Source organism: Entelurus aequoreus, linkage group LG21 (genome assembly GCF_033978785.1).
Source record: "Entelurus aequoreus isolate RoL-2023_Sb linkage group LG21, RoL_Eaeq_v1.1, whole genome shotgun sequence".
Classification (NCBI taxonomy): domain Eukaryota; kingdom Metazoa; phylum Chordata; class Actinopteri; order Syngnathiformes; family Syngnathidae; genus Entelurus; species Entelurus aequoreus.
In genome coordinates this window covers 44525898-44545178 of record NC_084751.1, presented here as the reverse complement: position 1 = coordinate 44545178, position 19281 = coordinate 44525898, and the positions used below count along the sequence as shown (strand labels likewise).

At 38.2% G+C, this 19281-nt stretch overlaps 1 protein-coding gene across 3 annotated transcripts in view; it reads right to left on the bottom strand.

Annotated features, from left to right (window-relative positions):
* The window catches only part of gtf3c5 (general transcription factor IIIC, polypeptide 5), a 34285-nt gene extending 22761 nt beyond the window's left edge, over positions 1-11524 (bottom strand). Inside the window, exons 1-2 of one of the 3 annotated variants that reach the window (XM_062031696.1) lie at positions 11185-11524; positions 7086-7314 (exon numbers count right to left, since the gene is read on the bottom strand). In XM_062031696.1, coding sequence (XP_061887680.1) covers positions 7086-7314; positions 11185-11388 — 433 coding nt within the window. In that variant the 5' untranslated portion in view covers positions 11389-11524. Of the gene's footprint in view, positions 1-7085; positions 7315-7396; positions 7490-11184 lie in introns of those variants that run through there. The other 2 variants (XM_062031697.1, XM_062031698.1) reach the window with 2 other exon arrangements.
* Positions 11525-19281: the final 7757 nt, after the last annotated feature.

The window sequence follows — 19281 nt, the reverse complement described above, 5'->3', positions numbered from 1 at the left end:
CTCATCAAATCTCAGCAACAAGCTGTAATATCTTACTGAGATCATTTAGGACCAAAACACTTAAAACAAGTAAAACACTCTAAACATAAAATCTGCTTAGTGAGAAGAATTATCTTATCGGACAGAAAATAAGCAAATATCACCCTTATTTGAGATATTTCATCTTACTTAGATTTCAGTTTTTGCAGTTAGAACGTTAGTGTTCAAAAACAAGGAAAAAAAATACAAAAATGAGGGGTATTTTATTTGAACTAAGCAAAATTATCTGCCAATAGAACAAGAAAATTTGGCTTGTCAAGACTTTCCAAAACAAGTCAAATTAGCTAACCTCAATGAACCCAAAAATACCTTAAAATAAGTATATTCTCTCTAACAACAAGTGCACTTTTCTTGGTGGAAAAAAGACTTTTTTGCTTAATATGTTGAAAAATATTCTTAAATGAAGTAAATGCTAGTGCCATTATCTTGACATAATGATATGCGCACGGCATCATGATTTTTTTTTCATGCTTGAAATAAGAAATGATTACTTGAAAAAAGTAGTTTTATACTTGTGAGTGTTGATGACACAGCTTTGCAACAGTTGGTATTCTAGTTTCAAGCATGTTTTACTCAATATAGCTCATCAAATCTGAAAAGGAGAGCTCAACCTGACCTACGGCATCGCCGTGTGGTTTTCTAGCTGCACGGTGGCAGAGAGAAAGAGATTACAGGGGGTCATGCCCACAATCCAAGATGGCAGCCATGTCTATTCTGTGTTCAGTGTGTTCTTACCTGAGGTCTGAGTTTTTGTGTTTTTATGTATGAGATTTTAATTGTTTCTAGTCTGAATGAGTGGTACTCTGCAAGATAAACAAATTATCTGCAGAGTGGGATTTCTGGTGGATAGTTTCTCATCAAATGTCACTGGATTGCCATAGACTTTGGCCTACCTATAATCCACCTGTTCAGGTAGCAGTAGCAGACAGCTAGCACCCTCGGCCTGCCTGCTAGCCTTCCACCATCGGCCTTCCACCATCGGCCTGCTTGCTGCTAGCCATTCCACCATCGGCCTGCCTGCTGCTGGCCTTCCATCCTCGGCCTGCTTGCTGCTAGCCATTCCACCATCGGCCTGCCTGCTGCTGGCCTTCCATCCTCGGCCTGCTTGCTGCTAGCCTTCCATCCTCGGCCTGCCTGCTGCTGGCCTTCCATCCTCGGCCTGCCTGCTGCTGGCCTTCCATCCTCGGCCTGCTTGCTGCTAGCCATTCCACCATCGGCCTGCTTGCTGCTAGCCTTTCACCATCGGCCTGCTTGCTGCTAGCCATTCCACCATCGGCCTGCTTGCTGCTAGCCATTCCACCATCGGCCTGCCTGCTGCTAGCTTTCTACCATCGGCCTGCTTGCTGCTAGCCATTCCACCATCGGCCTGCTTGCTGCTAGCCATTCCACCATCGGCCTGCTTGCTGCTAGCCATTCCACCATCGGCCTGCGTGCTGCTAGCCATTCCACCATCGGCCTGCGTGCTGCTAGCCATTCCACCATCGGCCTGCTTGCTGCTAGCCATTCCACCATCGGCCTGCCTGCTGCTAGCCATTCCACCATCGGCCTGCTTGCTGCTAGCCATTTCACCATCGGCCTGCCTACTGCTAGCCATTCCACCATCGGCCTGCCTGCTGCTAGCCATTTCACCATCGGCCTGCCTGCTGCTAGCCATTTCACCATCGGCCTGCCTGCTGCTAGCCATTCCACCATCGGCCTGCTTGCTGCTAGCCTTCCACCATCGGCCTGCCTGCTAACCTTCCAACATCGGCCTGCCTGCTGCTAGCCATTCCACCATCGGCCTGCCTGCTGCTGGCCTTTCACCATTGGCCTGCCTGCTGCTGGCCCTCCACAGTCGGCCTGCTGTTTGCCTCCAGCCATTGGTTTTGTCTACGGGCTTCCACCCATCGGCCTTGGTTGCTAGCTTTCAGCCCTGTCTGCTAACATCTTCAAAAGTGGTAAAACAAGTGGAACTTCTCCTCTCACTATGTCACAAATCATTATATTGTGTTTTATACTTTTGTGTGGTTTTACTGGTGTCCCAAATGGGTCTGGTCACCCCCACTTACAAGCTACGCTACTTCAAGATGACAACTTTGATAATTTGACATTTCATCATAGTGGCAACTATAAAATAACCTCGGCCTTATCTCAGTTGAAGATTTCTGTGACTTTGGACAAAACAAAATGGCTGCATACTATGGTAGTGTCCATTCATTCTTATTGTTTCCTTGTTTTGAGAGATCACGTCAACATTACTGCATTCTCCCCTATTATAAGCACTTACTTTCACAGATTAAAGACAGACTCAAAAGATGGTAACTTTAAGCGCAAATGTTTAGTTATATTATTGTTATTGCTCTCAGGAAATGTTGAGACTAATCCAGGCCCTGATACACCTACACAATGTTTTACACCTGCGGATTTTAAAACTAGATCTGGTCTTGGGATTATTCATATCAATGTTCGGAGTTTACTCCCTAAACTTGATATGATAAAGATCTGGATAAACTCAACAAATGCTGATATTGTAGTCTTATCTGAGACTTGGCTTAAACAATCTGTGCTTGATAAAGATATTTACATTCATGGCTATAATGTCTATCGTACTGACCGACAAAGAAAAGGTGGCGGAGTGGCCATATATATTAAGCAGAGGTTTGATGTTAAATTAGTCCTCTCTGAATCAGTAAGTAAAGAACTTGAACTGTTAGCACTTGAAATTGAATTAGCTAGAAATCACCACATTATGGTAGTGGGGTGTTATAGGCCTCCATCTGCCCCTAGTAATTCTCTATCTACTCTTGTGAAGCTTCTGTCTCAACTGAAATACAATGAAATAGTGATGGTTGGTGATCTGAACTGGGACTGGCTCACATCTGTGTCTGACTCTTTGAAAGCACAGTGTGCATCTCTAAATTTAACACAATTAATTAACTCAGCTACAAGACCTAATCCTAAATGCCCTCAAAAAGCTACACTCATTGACTTAATTCTAACAAATATGCCCTTTAAATTTGTTGCATCTGGTGTTTTCCCTAATGATGTGAGTGATCATTGTGTGATTGCAGTAGTGCGAGACACAAGGATTCCTAAAAGCAAGCCTCGTCTTGTTGAAAAACGTAATATGAAATTATTTGAGATGCAAGCTTTTTTACATGACTTGCATCTTTTTAATTGGGATAGAATTGCTCTTTTTGATAATGTTGAACTGGGTTGGAAATATTTTCACGAAAACTTCTTGAGTATAGTGAACAAACATGCCCCTTTTAGAAAATTTAGGGTTAAAGGTCGTGACAATCAGTGGTTTACATCGGACCTGTCAGATGTATTACATGAGCGTAATGCTGCTTGGGCCAGGGCACGCAAGTCAGGGTTAGAAGCGGATTGGTTGAATTTTAGACAATTAAGAAATCAATTTACTTCTCTCATTCGGAAAGTCAAATCAGAATTTTATTTCTCCACAACAACAGAAAACCTCAAACACCCAAAGAAGTTTTGGAAAATCATCAAATCTTTGTCCGGCTGCTGTAATTCAGTCAATCTCCCACCTAGTATACTTGTTGATGGTGTCAGAGTAAGTGACAGAAGAGAAATGGGTAGTCATTTTAATAATCATTTTATTTCCTCTGGTTTTCTCTACAATTCTGACAACTCTACTGAAGTTCCGCTAACTCCGGAAAGAACCGTTGAAAATACCCAGGTTTTTAACTTTACGCCCTTTACCACAACAGAGGTCATGAGGGCTCTAAAGCAACTTAAACCTAGAAAGCCAGCTGGCTCAGATAAGTTGGAGCCGATCTTTTTAAAGTTGGCAGCTGAAATTATAGCTGAACCACTGACTCACATTTTTAACCTTACTCTAATTTCAAATGAAATCCCTTTGGATTGGAAATCTGCCCTTGTAATCCCCCTATTAAAAGGAGGTGACCCTAGTAATCTAAATAATTACAGACCGATCTCTAAACTCTCTGTTCTGGCAAAAGTGCTTGAATCCCTTATCAGTGAACAGATAAAAGACTTTTTGGACACCAACTTTATCCTGTCACCATTTCAGTCAGGTTTTCGCAGAAATCACAGTACTGTTACTGCTGCTATGAAGTTTATAAATGATGTAACTGAAGCTCTTGACAAGAAGCAGTGCTGTCTGTCCCTCTTTATTGACTTTTCAAAGGCATTTGATACTGTTGATCATGTCATTTTAATCAAACGTCTTTCAGCTATTGGTTTTTCTCAGCAAGCAATTGGATGGTTTGCAAATTACCTCACAAGTAGAACTCAGGCTGTTCAGATAGAAGGTTCCTCCTCGGACGTACTGCAAGTGAAAAAGGGTGTCCCTCAAGGTTCTGTGTTGGGCCCATTATTATTCACTATTTACATAAATAATCTTGGACAGAATATTCCGAACTCAACTTTCCATTTCTATGCTGATGATACTGTCATATACTGTACAGCACCCACTCCTGCTGAGGCCTTTAAATATCTACAACATGCATTTGACAGAGTACAAGAACAACTTTGCTATCTTCAACTGGTTTTAAATGCAGAGAAAACAAAGTGTATGTTCTTTACCACATCAAAAACTGTAAGATCAGCACTGTGTGAGAACATTTTAACAAGAAATGGGCAACAAATTATGTTAGTATGTGCTTTTAAATATTTAGGATTTTTAATTGATGACCACTTGAGTTTTAAGGAGCACATTCAGTATGTTGTAAAAAAACTGAAACTTTTACTGGGATTTTATTATAGAAACAAGTCTTGCTTTTCTTTTACTGTGAAACAGAAATTGGTGGAAACAACCTTCTTACCTGTTATTGACTATGGAGATGTGTTGTACATGAATGCTACTGCTGGTTGTCTCCACAAGCTGGATAGTGTGTACCACGGTGCACTGAGATTTATCACCAACTGCGCTCCCCTTACTCACCATTGCGTATTATACTCAATGGTTAACTGGACATCTTTATGTGCTCGACGCCTCAATCATTGGTATGTTTTCATCTACAAAACCATTCTGGGTATCACTCCATCTTATCTGTCTTGTCTTTTAACAAAGAAACAAGGAAGTCACAATCTTCGTTCAATGAATGTTCTGCAATTTGTCGTCCCCAAAGTAAGAACTGAACTGGGCAAAAAAGCATTTAGGTTTTCAGCAGCGAAGGCTTGGAATAACCTACAATCAAATATTAAACTTCAAACCCTTGTTACGTTGAATGAGTTTAAAGCTTCTGTGAAAGGACTGCAGTCTACCTTGTCTGTATGCACATGTGTTATGTGAGCAAGTTTTAATGTCGTAAGTGTGATGTTTTATGTATTTGTTTACTGTTTTTAATGTAACCTTGCTGCTGCCCTCTTGGCCAGGTCTCCCTTGGAAAAGAGATCTTTGATCTCAATGGGATTTTACCTGGTTAAATAAAGGCTAATAAATAAATAAATAAACACGGCCCGGAGGATCACTGCATGTCCTCTTACATCTCTAGAGGACCTGCATAAGAGACACTGCAACAGGAGAGCAAACAGCATCCTCAAGGACTCATCCCACCCAGGTCACCACTGTCTTGAACTCTTGCCCTCAGGGAGGCGCTATAAGAGCATCAAAGCAAGGACAAATAGAATGAAAAACAGTTTCTATCCTGGAGCTGTTATTGCCCTAAACTCTGCATTTACCTGAACACTCACCACTTTATTACTTGCTTACCTCTGATAAAGATCTACTGTGCAACATGTTTTTTTTACATTTTATTATGTTTTAAAATTTTAAATTGTTTTATTATTGTTGTTGTCTTAAGACTATCTTATGTAGGTTTGTTTTAAAGGCACTGAGCTCGATTGCTGTCCAATTTTGTTGTTTCCATACAATGACAATAAAGGTATTCTGATTCTGAACATCTCAGCAACAAGCTGTAATATCTTACTGAGATCATTTAGGACCAAAACACTTAAAACAAGTAAAACACTCTAACATAAAATCTGCTTAGTGAGAAGAATTATCTTATCAGACATTAAATAAGCAAATATCACCCTTATTTGAGATATTTAATCTTACTTAGATTACAGTTTTTGCAGTGTATGAGTTACGGCAGGGGTCACCAACGCGGTGCCCGCGGGCACCAGGTAGCCCGTAAGGACCAGATGAGTAGCCCGCTGGCCTGTTCTAAAAATAGCTCAAATAGCAGCACTTACCAGTGATCTGCCTCTATTTTTAAAATGTTATTTATTCACTAGCAAGCTGGTCTCGCTTTGCTCGACATTTTTAATTCTAAAAGAGACAAAACTCAAATAGAATTTGAAAATCCAAGAAAATATTTGAAAGACTTGGTCTTCACTAACTGACAAAGAAACAGATAACAGATTTGGTGTCCAGTTCAAAGTGTGACATGATTTATTTAAAAATTTGAGAGTTGACTTTTGTATTTTATTATTTGTACAAACATGGTGCAAAGTCATTCATGATTTGTTAAAAAATTTTAGTGGCTAGCTAGCTAAAATGGGATATTGTGATTTCACAAGACTGTCTTAGAAGTGATCATTTGAAAATGTTCAATTTGAAAAATGTGCACTTAGAGAAAATATAAAAATAAAGTGTTGCATATTGATATTTATCTGTTTCTATATATGTTTATTGTGACAAATCATTAAGATGATCAGTGTTTCCACAAAGATAAATATCATTAATTATTAATAATAACATAGAGTTAAAGGTAAATTGAGCAAATTGGCTATTTCTGGCAATTTATTTAAGTGTGTATCAAACTGGTAGCCCTTCGCATTAATCAGTACCCAAGAAGTAGCTCTTGGTTTCAAAAAGGTGCACTATTGCATCATCCTATTGCATCATCCTATTGCATCATCCTATGTGTTATTGCGTTTATTAATGTCCTTTTTGATGATAAATAAACAAACGATTAGAGTTATCAAAAGACCGGTTCGAATAAGCTGCAACGATTTCGAAGACGCTTCCAGGATACTACCCCTCACCAATATGGCGGAAAATAAACTAAGTTTTATCACTGGAGCACTAGACGAAAAGGAATGGCAAAGCGCACACACACCCACACACCCACCAAGACGGCACAAGAAGCTGTCAATCAAACCTTGAAATTTATACGTCGTTCCAATGACTCCGAGTATCTCCATGTTGACCTCAGCAACCTTATTGTCTTTTTTGCGGACTCGCCTTTGCACCTTGAGAAGGAGGTTGTTGGACGAGTAGCGGTTTCCACACAAAAAATGGCAGAAAGGGTCCGCGGGTCGGTAGCGCAGCTCGAGCCGCAGATTTGGGTGAGCGTAGGTCTGTGGGATGACAAATTACAAATGTGAAAATAACTGCTTTTGACAAAATACACGATCATACATTTTAAATCATTTGCTCTACCTCGTATTATTGTTCAGTGAATGACATGAATTATTGTCAGAGGGCATACACTATATTGCCAAAAGTATTTGGCCACCCATCCAAATGATGAGATGATCAGGTGTCCTAATCACTTGGCCCGGCCACAGGTGTATAAAATCAAGCACTTAGGCATGGAGACTGTTTCTACAAACATTTGTGAAAGAATGGGCCGCTCTCAGTGATTTCCAGCATGGAACTGTCTAGGGCTGCAACAACTAATCAATTAAATCGATTATAAAAATAGTTGGCGATTAATTTAGTCATTGATTCGTTGGATCTATGTTATGCGCATGCGCAAAGGCTATTTATTTTATTTTTTTATAAACATTTATTTATAAACTGCAACATTTACAAACAGCTGAGAAACAATAATCAAACTAAGTATGGTGCCAGTATGCTGTTTTTTTCCCCAATAAAACACTGGAAAGGATAGAAATGTAGTTTGTCTCTTTTATCAGATTATTAATCGATGAATCGAAGTAACAATCGACAGATTAATCGATTATCAAATTAGTTGTTAGTTGCAGCCCTAATATATATATATATATATATATATATATATATATATATATATATATATATATATATATGATAAATGGGTTATACTTGTATAGCGCTTTTCTACCTTCAAGGTACTCAAAGCGCTTTGACAGTATTATATATATATATATATATTGACAGTATTATATATATATATATATATTAGGGATGTCCGATAATGGCTTTTTGCCGATATCCGATATGCCGATATTGTCCAACTCTTTAATTACCGATACCGATATCAACCGATACCGATATCAACCGATATGTACAGTCGTGGAATTAACACATTATTATGCCTAATTTGGACAACCAGGTATGGTGAAGATAAGGTACTTTTTAAAAAAATTAATCAAATAAAATAAGATAAATAAAATAATTAAAAAATTTATTAAAAACATTTTCTTGAATAAAAAAGAAAGTAAAACAATATAAAAACAGTTACATAGAAAGTAGTAATTAATGAAAATTTGTAAAATTAACTGTTAAAGGTTAGTACTATTAGTGGGGCAGCAGCACGCACAATCATGTGTGCTTACGGACTGTATCCCTTGCAGACTGTATTGATATATATTGATATATAATGTAGGAAGCAGAATATTAATAACAGAAAGAAACAACCCTTTTGTGTGAATGAGTGTAAATGGGAGAGGGAGGTTTTTTGGGTTGGTGCACTAATTGTAAGTGTATCTTGTGTTTTTTATGTGGATTTAATAAAAAAAATAAAAATAAAAAAAACGATACTGATAATAAAAAAAACGATACCGATAATTTCCGATATTACATTTTAACGCATTTGTCGGCCAATATATAATATCGGCAGACCGATATTATCGGACATCTCTAATATATATATATATATATATATATATATATATATATATATATATATATATATATATATATATATATATATATACACCGTATTTTTCGGACTATAAGTCGCTCCGGAGTATAAGTCGCACCGGCCGAAAATGCATAATAAAGAAGGAAAAAAACATATAAAAGTCGCACTGGAGTATAAGTTGCATTTTTGGGGGAAATGTATTTGATAAAAGCCAACACCAAGAATAGACATTTGAAAGGCAATTTAAAATGTCTAAAGAATAGTGAACAACAGGCTGAATAAGTGTACGTTATATGAGGCATAAATAACCAACTGAGAACGTGCCTGGTATGTTAACGTAACATATTATGGTAAGAGTCATTCAAATAACTATAACATATAGAACATGCTATACGTTTACCAAACAATCTGTCACTCCTAATCGCTAAATCCCATGAAATCTTATACGTCTAGTCTCTTACGTGAATGAGATCAATAATATTATTTGATATTTTACGCTAATGTGTTAATCATTTCACACATAAGTCACTCCTGAGTAGGGATGATGTTTGATAAGAAATTATCGAGTTCGAGTCTATTATTGAATCCTCTTATCGAACCGGTTCCTTATCGAGTCCAGATAGGTTGTTGTATATGGAAAAAAACACACAATATTTGGTTTAACAAAAGCTCACTTTTAGTATATAAGAAAACAATTAAATCTAATAAATAAATAAATATTGACTGTAACCCCACTAAAAAAATAAAATAAAATAAATAAACATTGACTGTTGTTACCCAAAGTATATTAAGTGGGATTTTTCAGAAAAACAAATATATACAGTAACACAAAAACAACCTGTCTCTGTGATCACTATAGGTGTATAAATAATAATATAGTGTTAAATAAAATCAGTCCCTTGGGCACAAAACTGGAAATAATACAGCTCTCCAAAAAGTGCACTTCTGCTGCTATTTGACATAACTGTTTGTTATGATGCTTTGACATTTTTGCACTTTTAAAGAAAGAAAGAAAATTCTATGAAGAGAAAAGTTGTTTGCAAATGTGGTTACAATGCTAAAAAATGAAAAGTTAAAGCTAAAAAAAGAAATACACTTTATTGAGTTAACATTATTTCTTTATAGGGGGAAAGATGTTATGAGCTAGGGAATATAACAACTACACTACCCATCATGCAACGGGAGTGACGAGCATGCGCGGTAGCCCCGAAAAGTGTTGTTGCATGTCGTCACCCGTGAAAGTAAACGTCAAGAACTCAGCCAACACGCCTCGTCTGCATTATTTATAATTAGACAGACAACACATATACAGTGTGAAAAACAAAAGTTAAAAAAGGGAGATATGTTGTATATATATGTATGTGCTGCGGTTGCTTTAAGAAGGTTGCGCCAGCTGCCGTAAAGGAGGTGCGTTGCTAGCCTGGTTGCTATGTTTCCGGTGGGTCGTAAAAGTGTTTTTCATGAGTTTGTACCCTGCTCAAATCTCTCAGTAAAGTTATTCATTGGATTATACCTTTTGTTTTGAACTTTATTACACCTTGGAGCGCTTTTTCCCGTCCATTGTTTTCCTGCTTTCGCTATCTGCGCCTAATGACTGAGCTACGTGACGTCATTTCTTGTGATGTCCCACGGAGCATTTCTGGTCGGGACGGGATTCGTTCCGAGGGATTCGAATAAAGAACCAACTCTTTTCTTTACTATAGTGGTCTCGATAACGGGTACCGGTTCTCAAAAAGGCATTCGAGTCCGAGGACTCGGTTATTTTCTTATCGAACAACCGGGAAAACCGGTTTCGAGTATCATCCCTACTCCTGAGTATAAGTCGCACCCCCGGCCAAACTATGAAAAAAAATGCGACTTATAGTCCGAAAAATACAGTATATAATAGTCTCCTTTTCAGGTGAGAGAGGACGCTAAAGGCATGCCCCCAATATTGTTGTCCGGGTGGAAATCGGGAGAAATTCGGGAGAATGGTTCCCCCGGGAGATTTTCGGGAGGGGCACTGAAATTCGGGAGTCTCCCGGGAAAATCGGGAGGGTTGGCAAGTACGTTGGAAAGTATGCCATAAAGACATGGATGACAGAGTCTGGTGTGGATGAACGTGACTGGCCTGCACAGAGTCCTGACCTGAACCTGATAGGAACACCTTTGGGATGATTTAGAACGGCGACTGAAGAGCCAGGCCTTCATAGCTGCAAAAGGTGGACCCACATCATATTGACCCCTATGGGTTAGGAATGGGATGGCATATCAAGTTCATATGTGCGTCAAGGCAGGTGGCCAAATACTTTGGGCAAAATAGTGTATATTTATATACTATACTAAATTTGAGTATTGTTCTACTAAACGCATGCTAGGATTCTATGTTCTATCATCTTACTTTAGACATGGTTAGTTCTCCACCCAGAGTGTGCAGCATGTTGTCCACACTGGCAATGATGGCAGGATACTCCACACACACCAGCTTCAAGTCCTGCAGCTCCAAAGTGGACGAGCAGCCCGCCACTTCGTCGCCGTCACTCAACCCGGAAACGGTCAGTTCTTTGAGGGTTAACCCTATTTTCAAATCCGTTGACTCCTCCATTGAGAATATGATATTTCATACAATATTGTATCTCTGAATGCTGAAAGTAAGGAAACACAAACCGGAAATGTCCTCACTTTCAAGCAGTTTAAACCGGGTGGGATGAGATTACAAAACAACTCCGGCTAGAAACGCGAGCGAGCTCATAGGTTCCGACCCTAAACTGTTTTTGTTCTTCTTTTTTTTTTTGATAGACTAAATCAAACCATGTTTCAAAAAATGTTTTTATGGTCAGACTCGTTAGCGATTGATTGGGTATGCATTTATAAAATTAATATTTCGGTTGTCATTCCTCTAATATATAGTATGGATCATCACAATTTACATTCACACATTTTTAAATCAGTCAGAGTCGGTCACGACGTGAGTTATATATATTTTTAAATAAATTATTTAAACAAATGAACAACTTATCAAAATAAATAAAATATGTAATTAAGAGAAGTTGTCTAACAATTAGCCACACAATACTTTATCTCTAAATGTGAAGTGAAGTGAAGTGAAGTGAATTACATTTATATAGCGCTTTTTCTCAAGTGACTCAAAGCGCTTTACATAGTGAAACCCAATATCTAAGTAACATTCAAACCAGTGTGGGTGGCACTGGGAGCAGGTGGGTAAAGTGTCTTGCCCAAGGACACAACGGCAGTGACTAGGATGGCGGAAGCGGGGATCGAACCTGCAACCCTCGAGTTGCTGGCACGGCCGCTCTACCAACCGAGCTATACCGCCCTAAATGCTGAAAGTAGTGGGAAATATCCCCACTTTCAAGCAGTTTAAACCGGGTGGGAAGAGATTAAAAACAACTCCGCCTAGAAACACGAGCGGGCTCATAGGTTCCGACTCTAAACTGTTTTTGTTTTTCTAATATTTTTTTTTGATAAATCAAATCAGACCATGTTTCAATTTTTTTTTGAATGATCAGACTCAGTAGCAATTGATTGTGTATGCATTTATCATATGTATATTTCGGTTGTCATTCTTTTAATACATAGTATGGATAATCGCAATTTACATTCACACATTTTTAAATCAGTCAGAGTCGGTCACGACGTGAGTTATATTTTTTTTAATAAATTACTTCATCAAATAAACAACTTATCAAAAATAAATAAAATATCTAATCAAGATAACTTGTCTAACAATTAGCCACATCTCTAAATGCTGCAAGTAGTGGGACACAATAAGGAAGAACAAACCGGAAATGTCCCCACAATTTTTTATTTATTTTTTATTTATTTTATAAGCTTTTATTTATAAATTTCAACATTTACAAACAGTTGAGAAATAATGATCATATTAAGTACAAAAACAGTACAAAACAGCAATATCAATATAGTATAAAACAGAAATATCCCCACTTTCAAGCAGTTTAAACCGGGTGAGAAGATATTACAAAACAACTCCGACTAGAAACGCGAGCGGGCTCATAGGTTCCGACCCTAAACTGTTTTTGTTTTTCTTATTTTTATTGATAGAGCAAATCAAACCACGTTTCAAAAAAATGTTTTTATTGGTCAGACTCATTAGCAATCGATTGTGTATGCATTTCAAAAAAATAATATTTCAGTTGTCATTCCCCTAAGATTTTTAATTGTATTTTTTTTTTTAAATACTTTTTTTTATTGAGCAACAAACATGCATTTATAATTCACTCAACAGTCAAGGCACTTTCAACAACAAGTAAAGAAAACAAATACAGATAGAGTATTAAATATTAATAAATAATAATAATACAAAATATAAATCAATGGGGGAAAAAAAGACAAAAAGGGCTACCTAATACTTTAAATGTTTTCAACAAAGATATAAATTTAAGGGCTTTTGTACTGTTAACCATTCTCCAATTGATAATTGTGAACCATTAAGCCAATTAGAAAATGTAGGCCTTACTTTCATAAATCGACATTTATGTAGAAATTTTTTTGCCTGGACCATAATAATATTGAAAAACATTTCTATGTTACAGTTGCTTATAAAAATACCAAATTTGATCTCTTCTACAGAGATTGGGGACATCTCCACATCCTTGTTTTGTCATTCACCTAAAATATAACATGGATCATCTCAATTTACATTCACACATCTTTAAATCAGTCAAAGTCGATCACGAGGTGTGTTATATTTTTATAAACTTATCAAAATAAATTAAAAATCTAATTAAGAGAGGCGGTCTAACAATTAGCCACATGGTGGCGCTGCAGACCCAATTTAGAGAGGAAGTGAATGTATTTTCCTTTTTTTTAACTCAAATATTCATGTGCTTTTAATTTTTGTCAATCCAATCCAATCCATTTTATTTACATAGCACATTTAAACAACAAAAATATTTCCAAAGTGCTGCACAAAAATATTAAAAACAATATTCAAATACCATCCTTAGCTCCACCAATGACTGAATACAAACAAAATAAATAAATATTAGACCAATATAAAAATAAATATGATTAAAAACGATTTTAAAGGGTAAAACCAATTAAAACAATAAATACAAATAAAGAAAATTAGATTGTTGATATTGCTATAGATATGCTTCATTGCTATGTAATCTATTAAGCAATACAATTTTAATTACAATCAAGCAAAACAATATTACATTGTTTACAAACTCATGTACTAAGGTCATGGGAACAAGACACAGGATTTGAATAAGAGACCAAATTGCTTTGCTTTTCTTTAGGCTTTTCTAGGCGATTTGTTTAGTTTTTTTTGCTCTAACAATTGTATGTAATAAAAGGGAATAAGGAAAATGACCTGATTATTTGGTTGACATTGTGAATAAACAATTGTGTTTGCTTGAAATATGGTTCCCGTGTTTTAATCAAATTATTAGTCATTATTGACAAAAGGTAAAATACAAAAAATCATTCAAGGAGTTAGAAAAATACCATGATCAGTGCCAATGAACCAATCCAATCCAATCCACTTTATCTGTATAGCACATTTAAACAACAAAAAAGTTTCCAAAGTGCTGCACAAAAATATTAAAAACAAGAATCAAATATTATCCTTAGCTCCACCAATGACTGAATAAAAATAAAATAAATAAATATAAAACCAATGTAAAAATAAATATGATTAAAAATCTGAGTCGAGGATGTCGTTGTGGCTTGTGCAGCCCTTTGAGACACTCGTGATTTAGGGCGATATGAATAAAATGTGATTGATTGATTGATAAAAACGATTTTTAAAGGGTAAAACCAATTAAAACAATACATAGAACTGTAAGTGCTCTAAGTAAAGCACATTAGGAATAAGAAGTGCATGTAACAATTTAAGGGGGAGTAACAAAGCAGCACACTTAAGTCACGGTGCAACAAAAAACAGGCCAATTAAACACACTGATGACTAAAATGTGGGAACTATAGATTATTTCAGCATGTAACCTGAACTACAGCACATTAACATGCAATAAAAAAAGGGAGCCATTACCTCCCTGCTTGGCACTCAGCATCAAGGGTTGGAATTGGGGGTTAAATCACCAAAAATTATTCCCGGGCGCAGCCACTGCTGCTGCTCACTGCTCCCCTCACCTCCCAGGGGGTGATCAAGGGTGATGGGTCAAATGCAGAGAATCATTTTGCCACACCTAGTGTGTGTGTGACAATCATTGGTACTTTAACTTTAACTTTTAAGTTTCATTTATTTATTAGTTACATACCTATTTTGTTATGTTTTATGATTATTTTTATTTATTATTTGTAATATTATTCATTACATTTTTTTTCATTTATTTATTTATTTCAGGCATTAAAAAAAAGTACAAAGTTGACAACACATAATAATATAAACGAATATAGTGCAAAAGGTAATGTACAGTATGTAATGCACGATTGTCCAGTTTTGCCTGAAAGGGACTGGGAAGAAGATAGTTTATTTAATCCCACCCCCAGTGGGATTAAATTATTGTTAATTATTCATTAATATTATAGTTTTTTAAAATGTATTATATAAAACAATTGATTAATTTAGAATTAATTAAAAAGAATGTACTTATATAACATTCACATCAAAATAAAAGGCACTGACTGACAATCAGTAGCGGGCTGTGGTGAAGTCTTGACATGATGGTTTTTTTTTATGATCTTCTCTTTTTTTGGCAGAAAATGTTTGACACCCTTTTTATTGTTATCTCTTCGAGGCCTTCTCCGCTCCTCCCTGCCTCTCGGCCGGCCTGTCCCGACCGTTGGCGCATGTGGAGGCCATGATAGCGTTATCACGCGCCTTTTGCTGCCTGCCTTTCACCGCCTGTTGCGTTCAGATTTCATTTCTTTTTTTCACCCCCTCAAGATGGCTTCTTACTCCTCGCAGTGCCTTCAGCTTCTCTCATCTTCTTGTTGATCTTGGTTGACAGTTGAACAAGTCATATAAGAGCACATATTTAGTGGGTATGAGGTCACACACCAAATATGGGCACAGGAAATATGAAAATGCACATTTGATGAACTAAATAAATCTGACGATTATATATAACTATTATTTTGAGTGTTTATGTGAAGACAAACAGCCTAAATCAGGTTGGTCAACATTTTTCCATGCACTTAAAACCTAAATGATGCGAGTGATATTTTTATATTTTTAAATTATTTAAAAAAGGGGGTACATTCAGATTCAGAAGTACTTTATTAATCCCAGAGGGGACATTGAGATTTTCAGCACAATCCCATTCAAGATCAGACAAACATTACAGGGAGACAGAAAAAGGATGAATGGTTCTGCCAATTTCCGGCGCCCCTTACAAAAAAAAAGGTGAGAAACAGGTAAACGTTAGGGATGGGGGTGAAGGGGGGGGGGGTAAAAAATATTCAGTCAAAGGCTGGACTCCAGGGAGGGGGTCCAGACTGAGGCTAAGGGAAAAAAAATCATAGTAATAGCACACATAAACAAGTTACATAGAATCAACAAAACTTGCAACAGAGGGATAGGGAGTGGGCTGCTGCTGTATAAGCGCTAGTCAGCCATCCATCGCCCCTAAGGGGGAAGAGTAAACATTATTCAGTTAAAGGCTGGACTCCAGGGAGGAGGTCCAGACTGAGGCCAAGGGGAAAAAAACTCATAGTCATAGCACACATAAATAAGTTACATAGAATCAACAAAACTTGCAACAGAAGGATAGGGAGCGGGAGCTACGGATGTCGGCTGCTGCTGTATAAGCATCCATCGCCTGTAAGGGGGAAGAGTAAAAAATATTCAGTCAAAGGCTGGACTCCAAGGAGGGGGTCCAGACTGAGGCCAAGGAAAAAAAACCTCATAGTCATTGCACACATAAACAAGTTACATAGAATCAACAAAACTTGCAACAGAGGGAAAGGGAGTGGGCTGCTGCTGTATAAGCGCTAGTCAGCCATCCATCGCCCCTAGGGGGGAAGAGTAAACATTATTCAGTTAAAGGCTGGACTCCAGGGAGGAGGTCCAGACTGAGGCCAAGGGGAAAAAAACTCATAGTCATAGCACACATAAGTAAGTTACATAGAATCAACAAAACTTGCAACAGAGGGATAGGGAGCGGGAGCTACGGTGGTCGGCTGCTGCTGTATAAGCATCCATCGCCTGTAAGGGGGAAGAGTAAAAAATATTCAGTCAAAGGCTGGACTCCAGGGAGGGGTCCAGACTGAGGCCAAGGGGAAAAAAACTCATAGTCATAGCACACATAAATAAGTTACATAGAATCAACAAAACTTGCAACAGAGGGATAGGGAGCGGGAGCTACGGAGGTCGGCTGCTGCTGTATAAGCGCTAGTCAGCCATCCATCGTCCGTAAGGGGGAAGAGTTAAAAATATTCAGTCAAAGGCTGGACTCAAGGGAGGGGGTCCAGACTGAGGCCAAGGGGAAAAAAACTCATAGTCATAGCACACATAAATAAGTTACATAGAATCAACAAAACTTGCAACAGAGGGATAGGGAGTGGGCTGCTGCTGTATAAGCGCTAGTCAGCCATCCATCACCCCTAAGGGGGAAGAGTAAAAAATATTCAGTCAAAGGCTGGACTCCAGGGAGGGGGTCCAGACTGAGGCCAAGGGGAAAAAAACTCATAGTCATAGCACACATAAATAAGTTAAATAGAATCAACAAAACTTGCAACAGAAGGATAGGGAGCGGGAGCTACGGATGTCGGCTGCTGCTGTATAAGCATCCATCGCCTGTAAGGGGAAGAGTAAAAAATATTCAGTCAAAGGCTGGACTCCAGGGAGGGGTCCAGACTGAGGCCAAGGGGAAAAAAAACTATAGTCATAGCACACATAAATAAGTTACATAGAATCAACAAAACTTGCAACAGAGGGATAGGGAGTGGGAGCTACGGAGGTCGGCTGCTGTAGTATAAGCGCTAGTCAGCTATCCATCGCCCCTAAGGGGGAAGAGTAAAAAATATTCAGTCAAAGGCTGGACTCCAGGGAGGGGGTCCAGACTGAGGCCAAGGGAAAAAACCCTCATAGTCATTGCACACATAAACAAGTTACATAGAATCAACAAAACTTGCAACAGAGGGATAGGGAAGCGGGAGCTACGAAGGTCGGTTGCTGCTGTATAAGCATCCATCGCCCGTAAGGGGTAAGAGTAAAAATATTCAGTCAAAGGCTGGACTCCAGGGAGGGGGTCCAGACTGAGGCCAAGGGGAAAAAAACTCATAGTCATAGCACACATAAACAAGTTACATAGAATCAACAAAACTTGCAACAGAGGGAAAGGGAGTGGGCTGCTGCTGTATAAGCGCTAGTCAGCCATCCATCGCCCCTAAGGGGGAAGAGTAAACATTATTCAGTTAAAGGCTGGACTCTAGGGAGGAGGTCCAGACTGACGCCAAGGGTAAAAAAAACTCATAGTCATAGCACACATAAATAAGTTACATAGAATCAACAAAACTTGCAACAGAAGGATAGGGAGCGGGAGCTACGGATGTCGGCTGCTGCTGTATAAGCATCCATCGCCTGTAAGGGGGAAGAGTAAAAAATATTCAGTCAAAGGCTGGACTCCAGGGAGGGGGTCCAGACTGAGGCCAAGGGAAAAAAACTCAGAGTCATAGCACACATAAACAAGTTACATAGAATCAACAAAACTTGCAACAGAGGGATAGGGAGTGGGCTGCTGCTGTGTAAGCGCTTGATAGTGGATCTAACATAATAGTGTGAGAGTCCAGTCCATAGTGGATCTAACATAATAGTGTGAGAGTCCAGTCCATAGTGGATCTAACATAATAGTGAGAGTCCAGTCCATAGTGGATCTAACATAATAGTGAGAGTCCAGTCCATAGTGGATCTAACATAATAGTGAGAGTCCAGTCCATAGTGGATCTAACATAATAGTGTGAGAGTCCAGTCCATAGTGGATCTAACATAATAGTGTGAGAGTCCAGTCCATAGTGGATCTAACATAATAGTGAGAGTCCAGTCCATAGTGGATCTAACATAATAGTGAGAGTCCAGTCCATAGTGGATCTAACATAATAGTGAGAGTCCAGTCCATAGTGGATCTAACATAATATTGTGAGAGTCCAGTCCATAGTGGTTCTAGCATAATATTGTGAGAGTCCAGTTCATAGTGGATCTAACATAATAGTGAGAGTCCAGTCCATAGTGGATCTAACATAATAGTGAGAGTCCAGTCCATAGTGGATCTAACATAATAGTGTGAGAGTCCAGTCCATAGTGGATCTAACATAATAGTGAGAGTCCAGTCCATAGTGGATCGAACATAATAGTGTGAGAGTCCAGTCCATAGTGGATCTAACATAATATTGTGAGAGTCCAGTCCATAGTGGTTCTAGCATAATATTGTGAGAGTCCAGTTCATAGTGGATCTAACATAATAGTGAGAGTCCAGTCCATAGTGGTTCTAGCATAATATTGTGAGAGTCCAGTCCATAGTGGATCTAGCATAATATTGTGAGAGTCCAG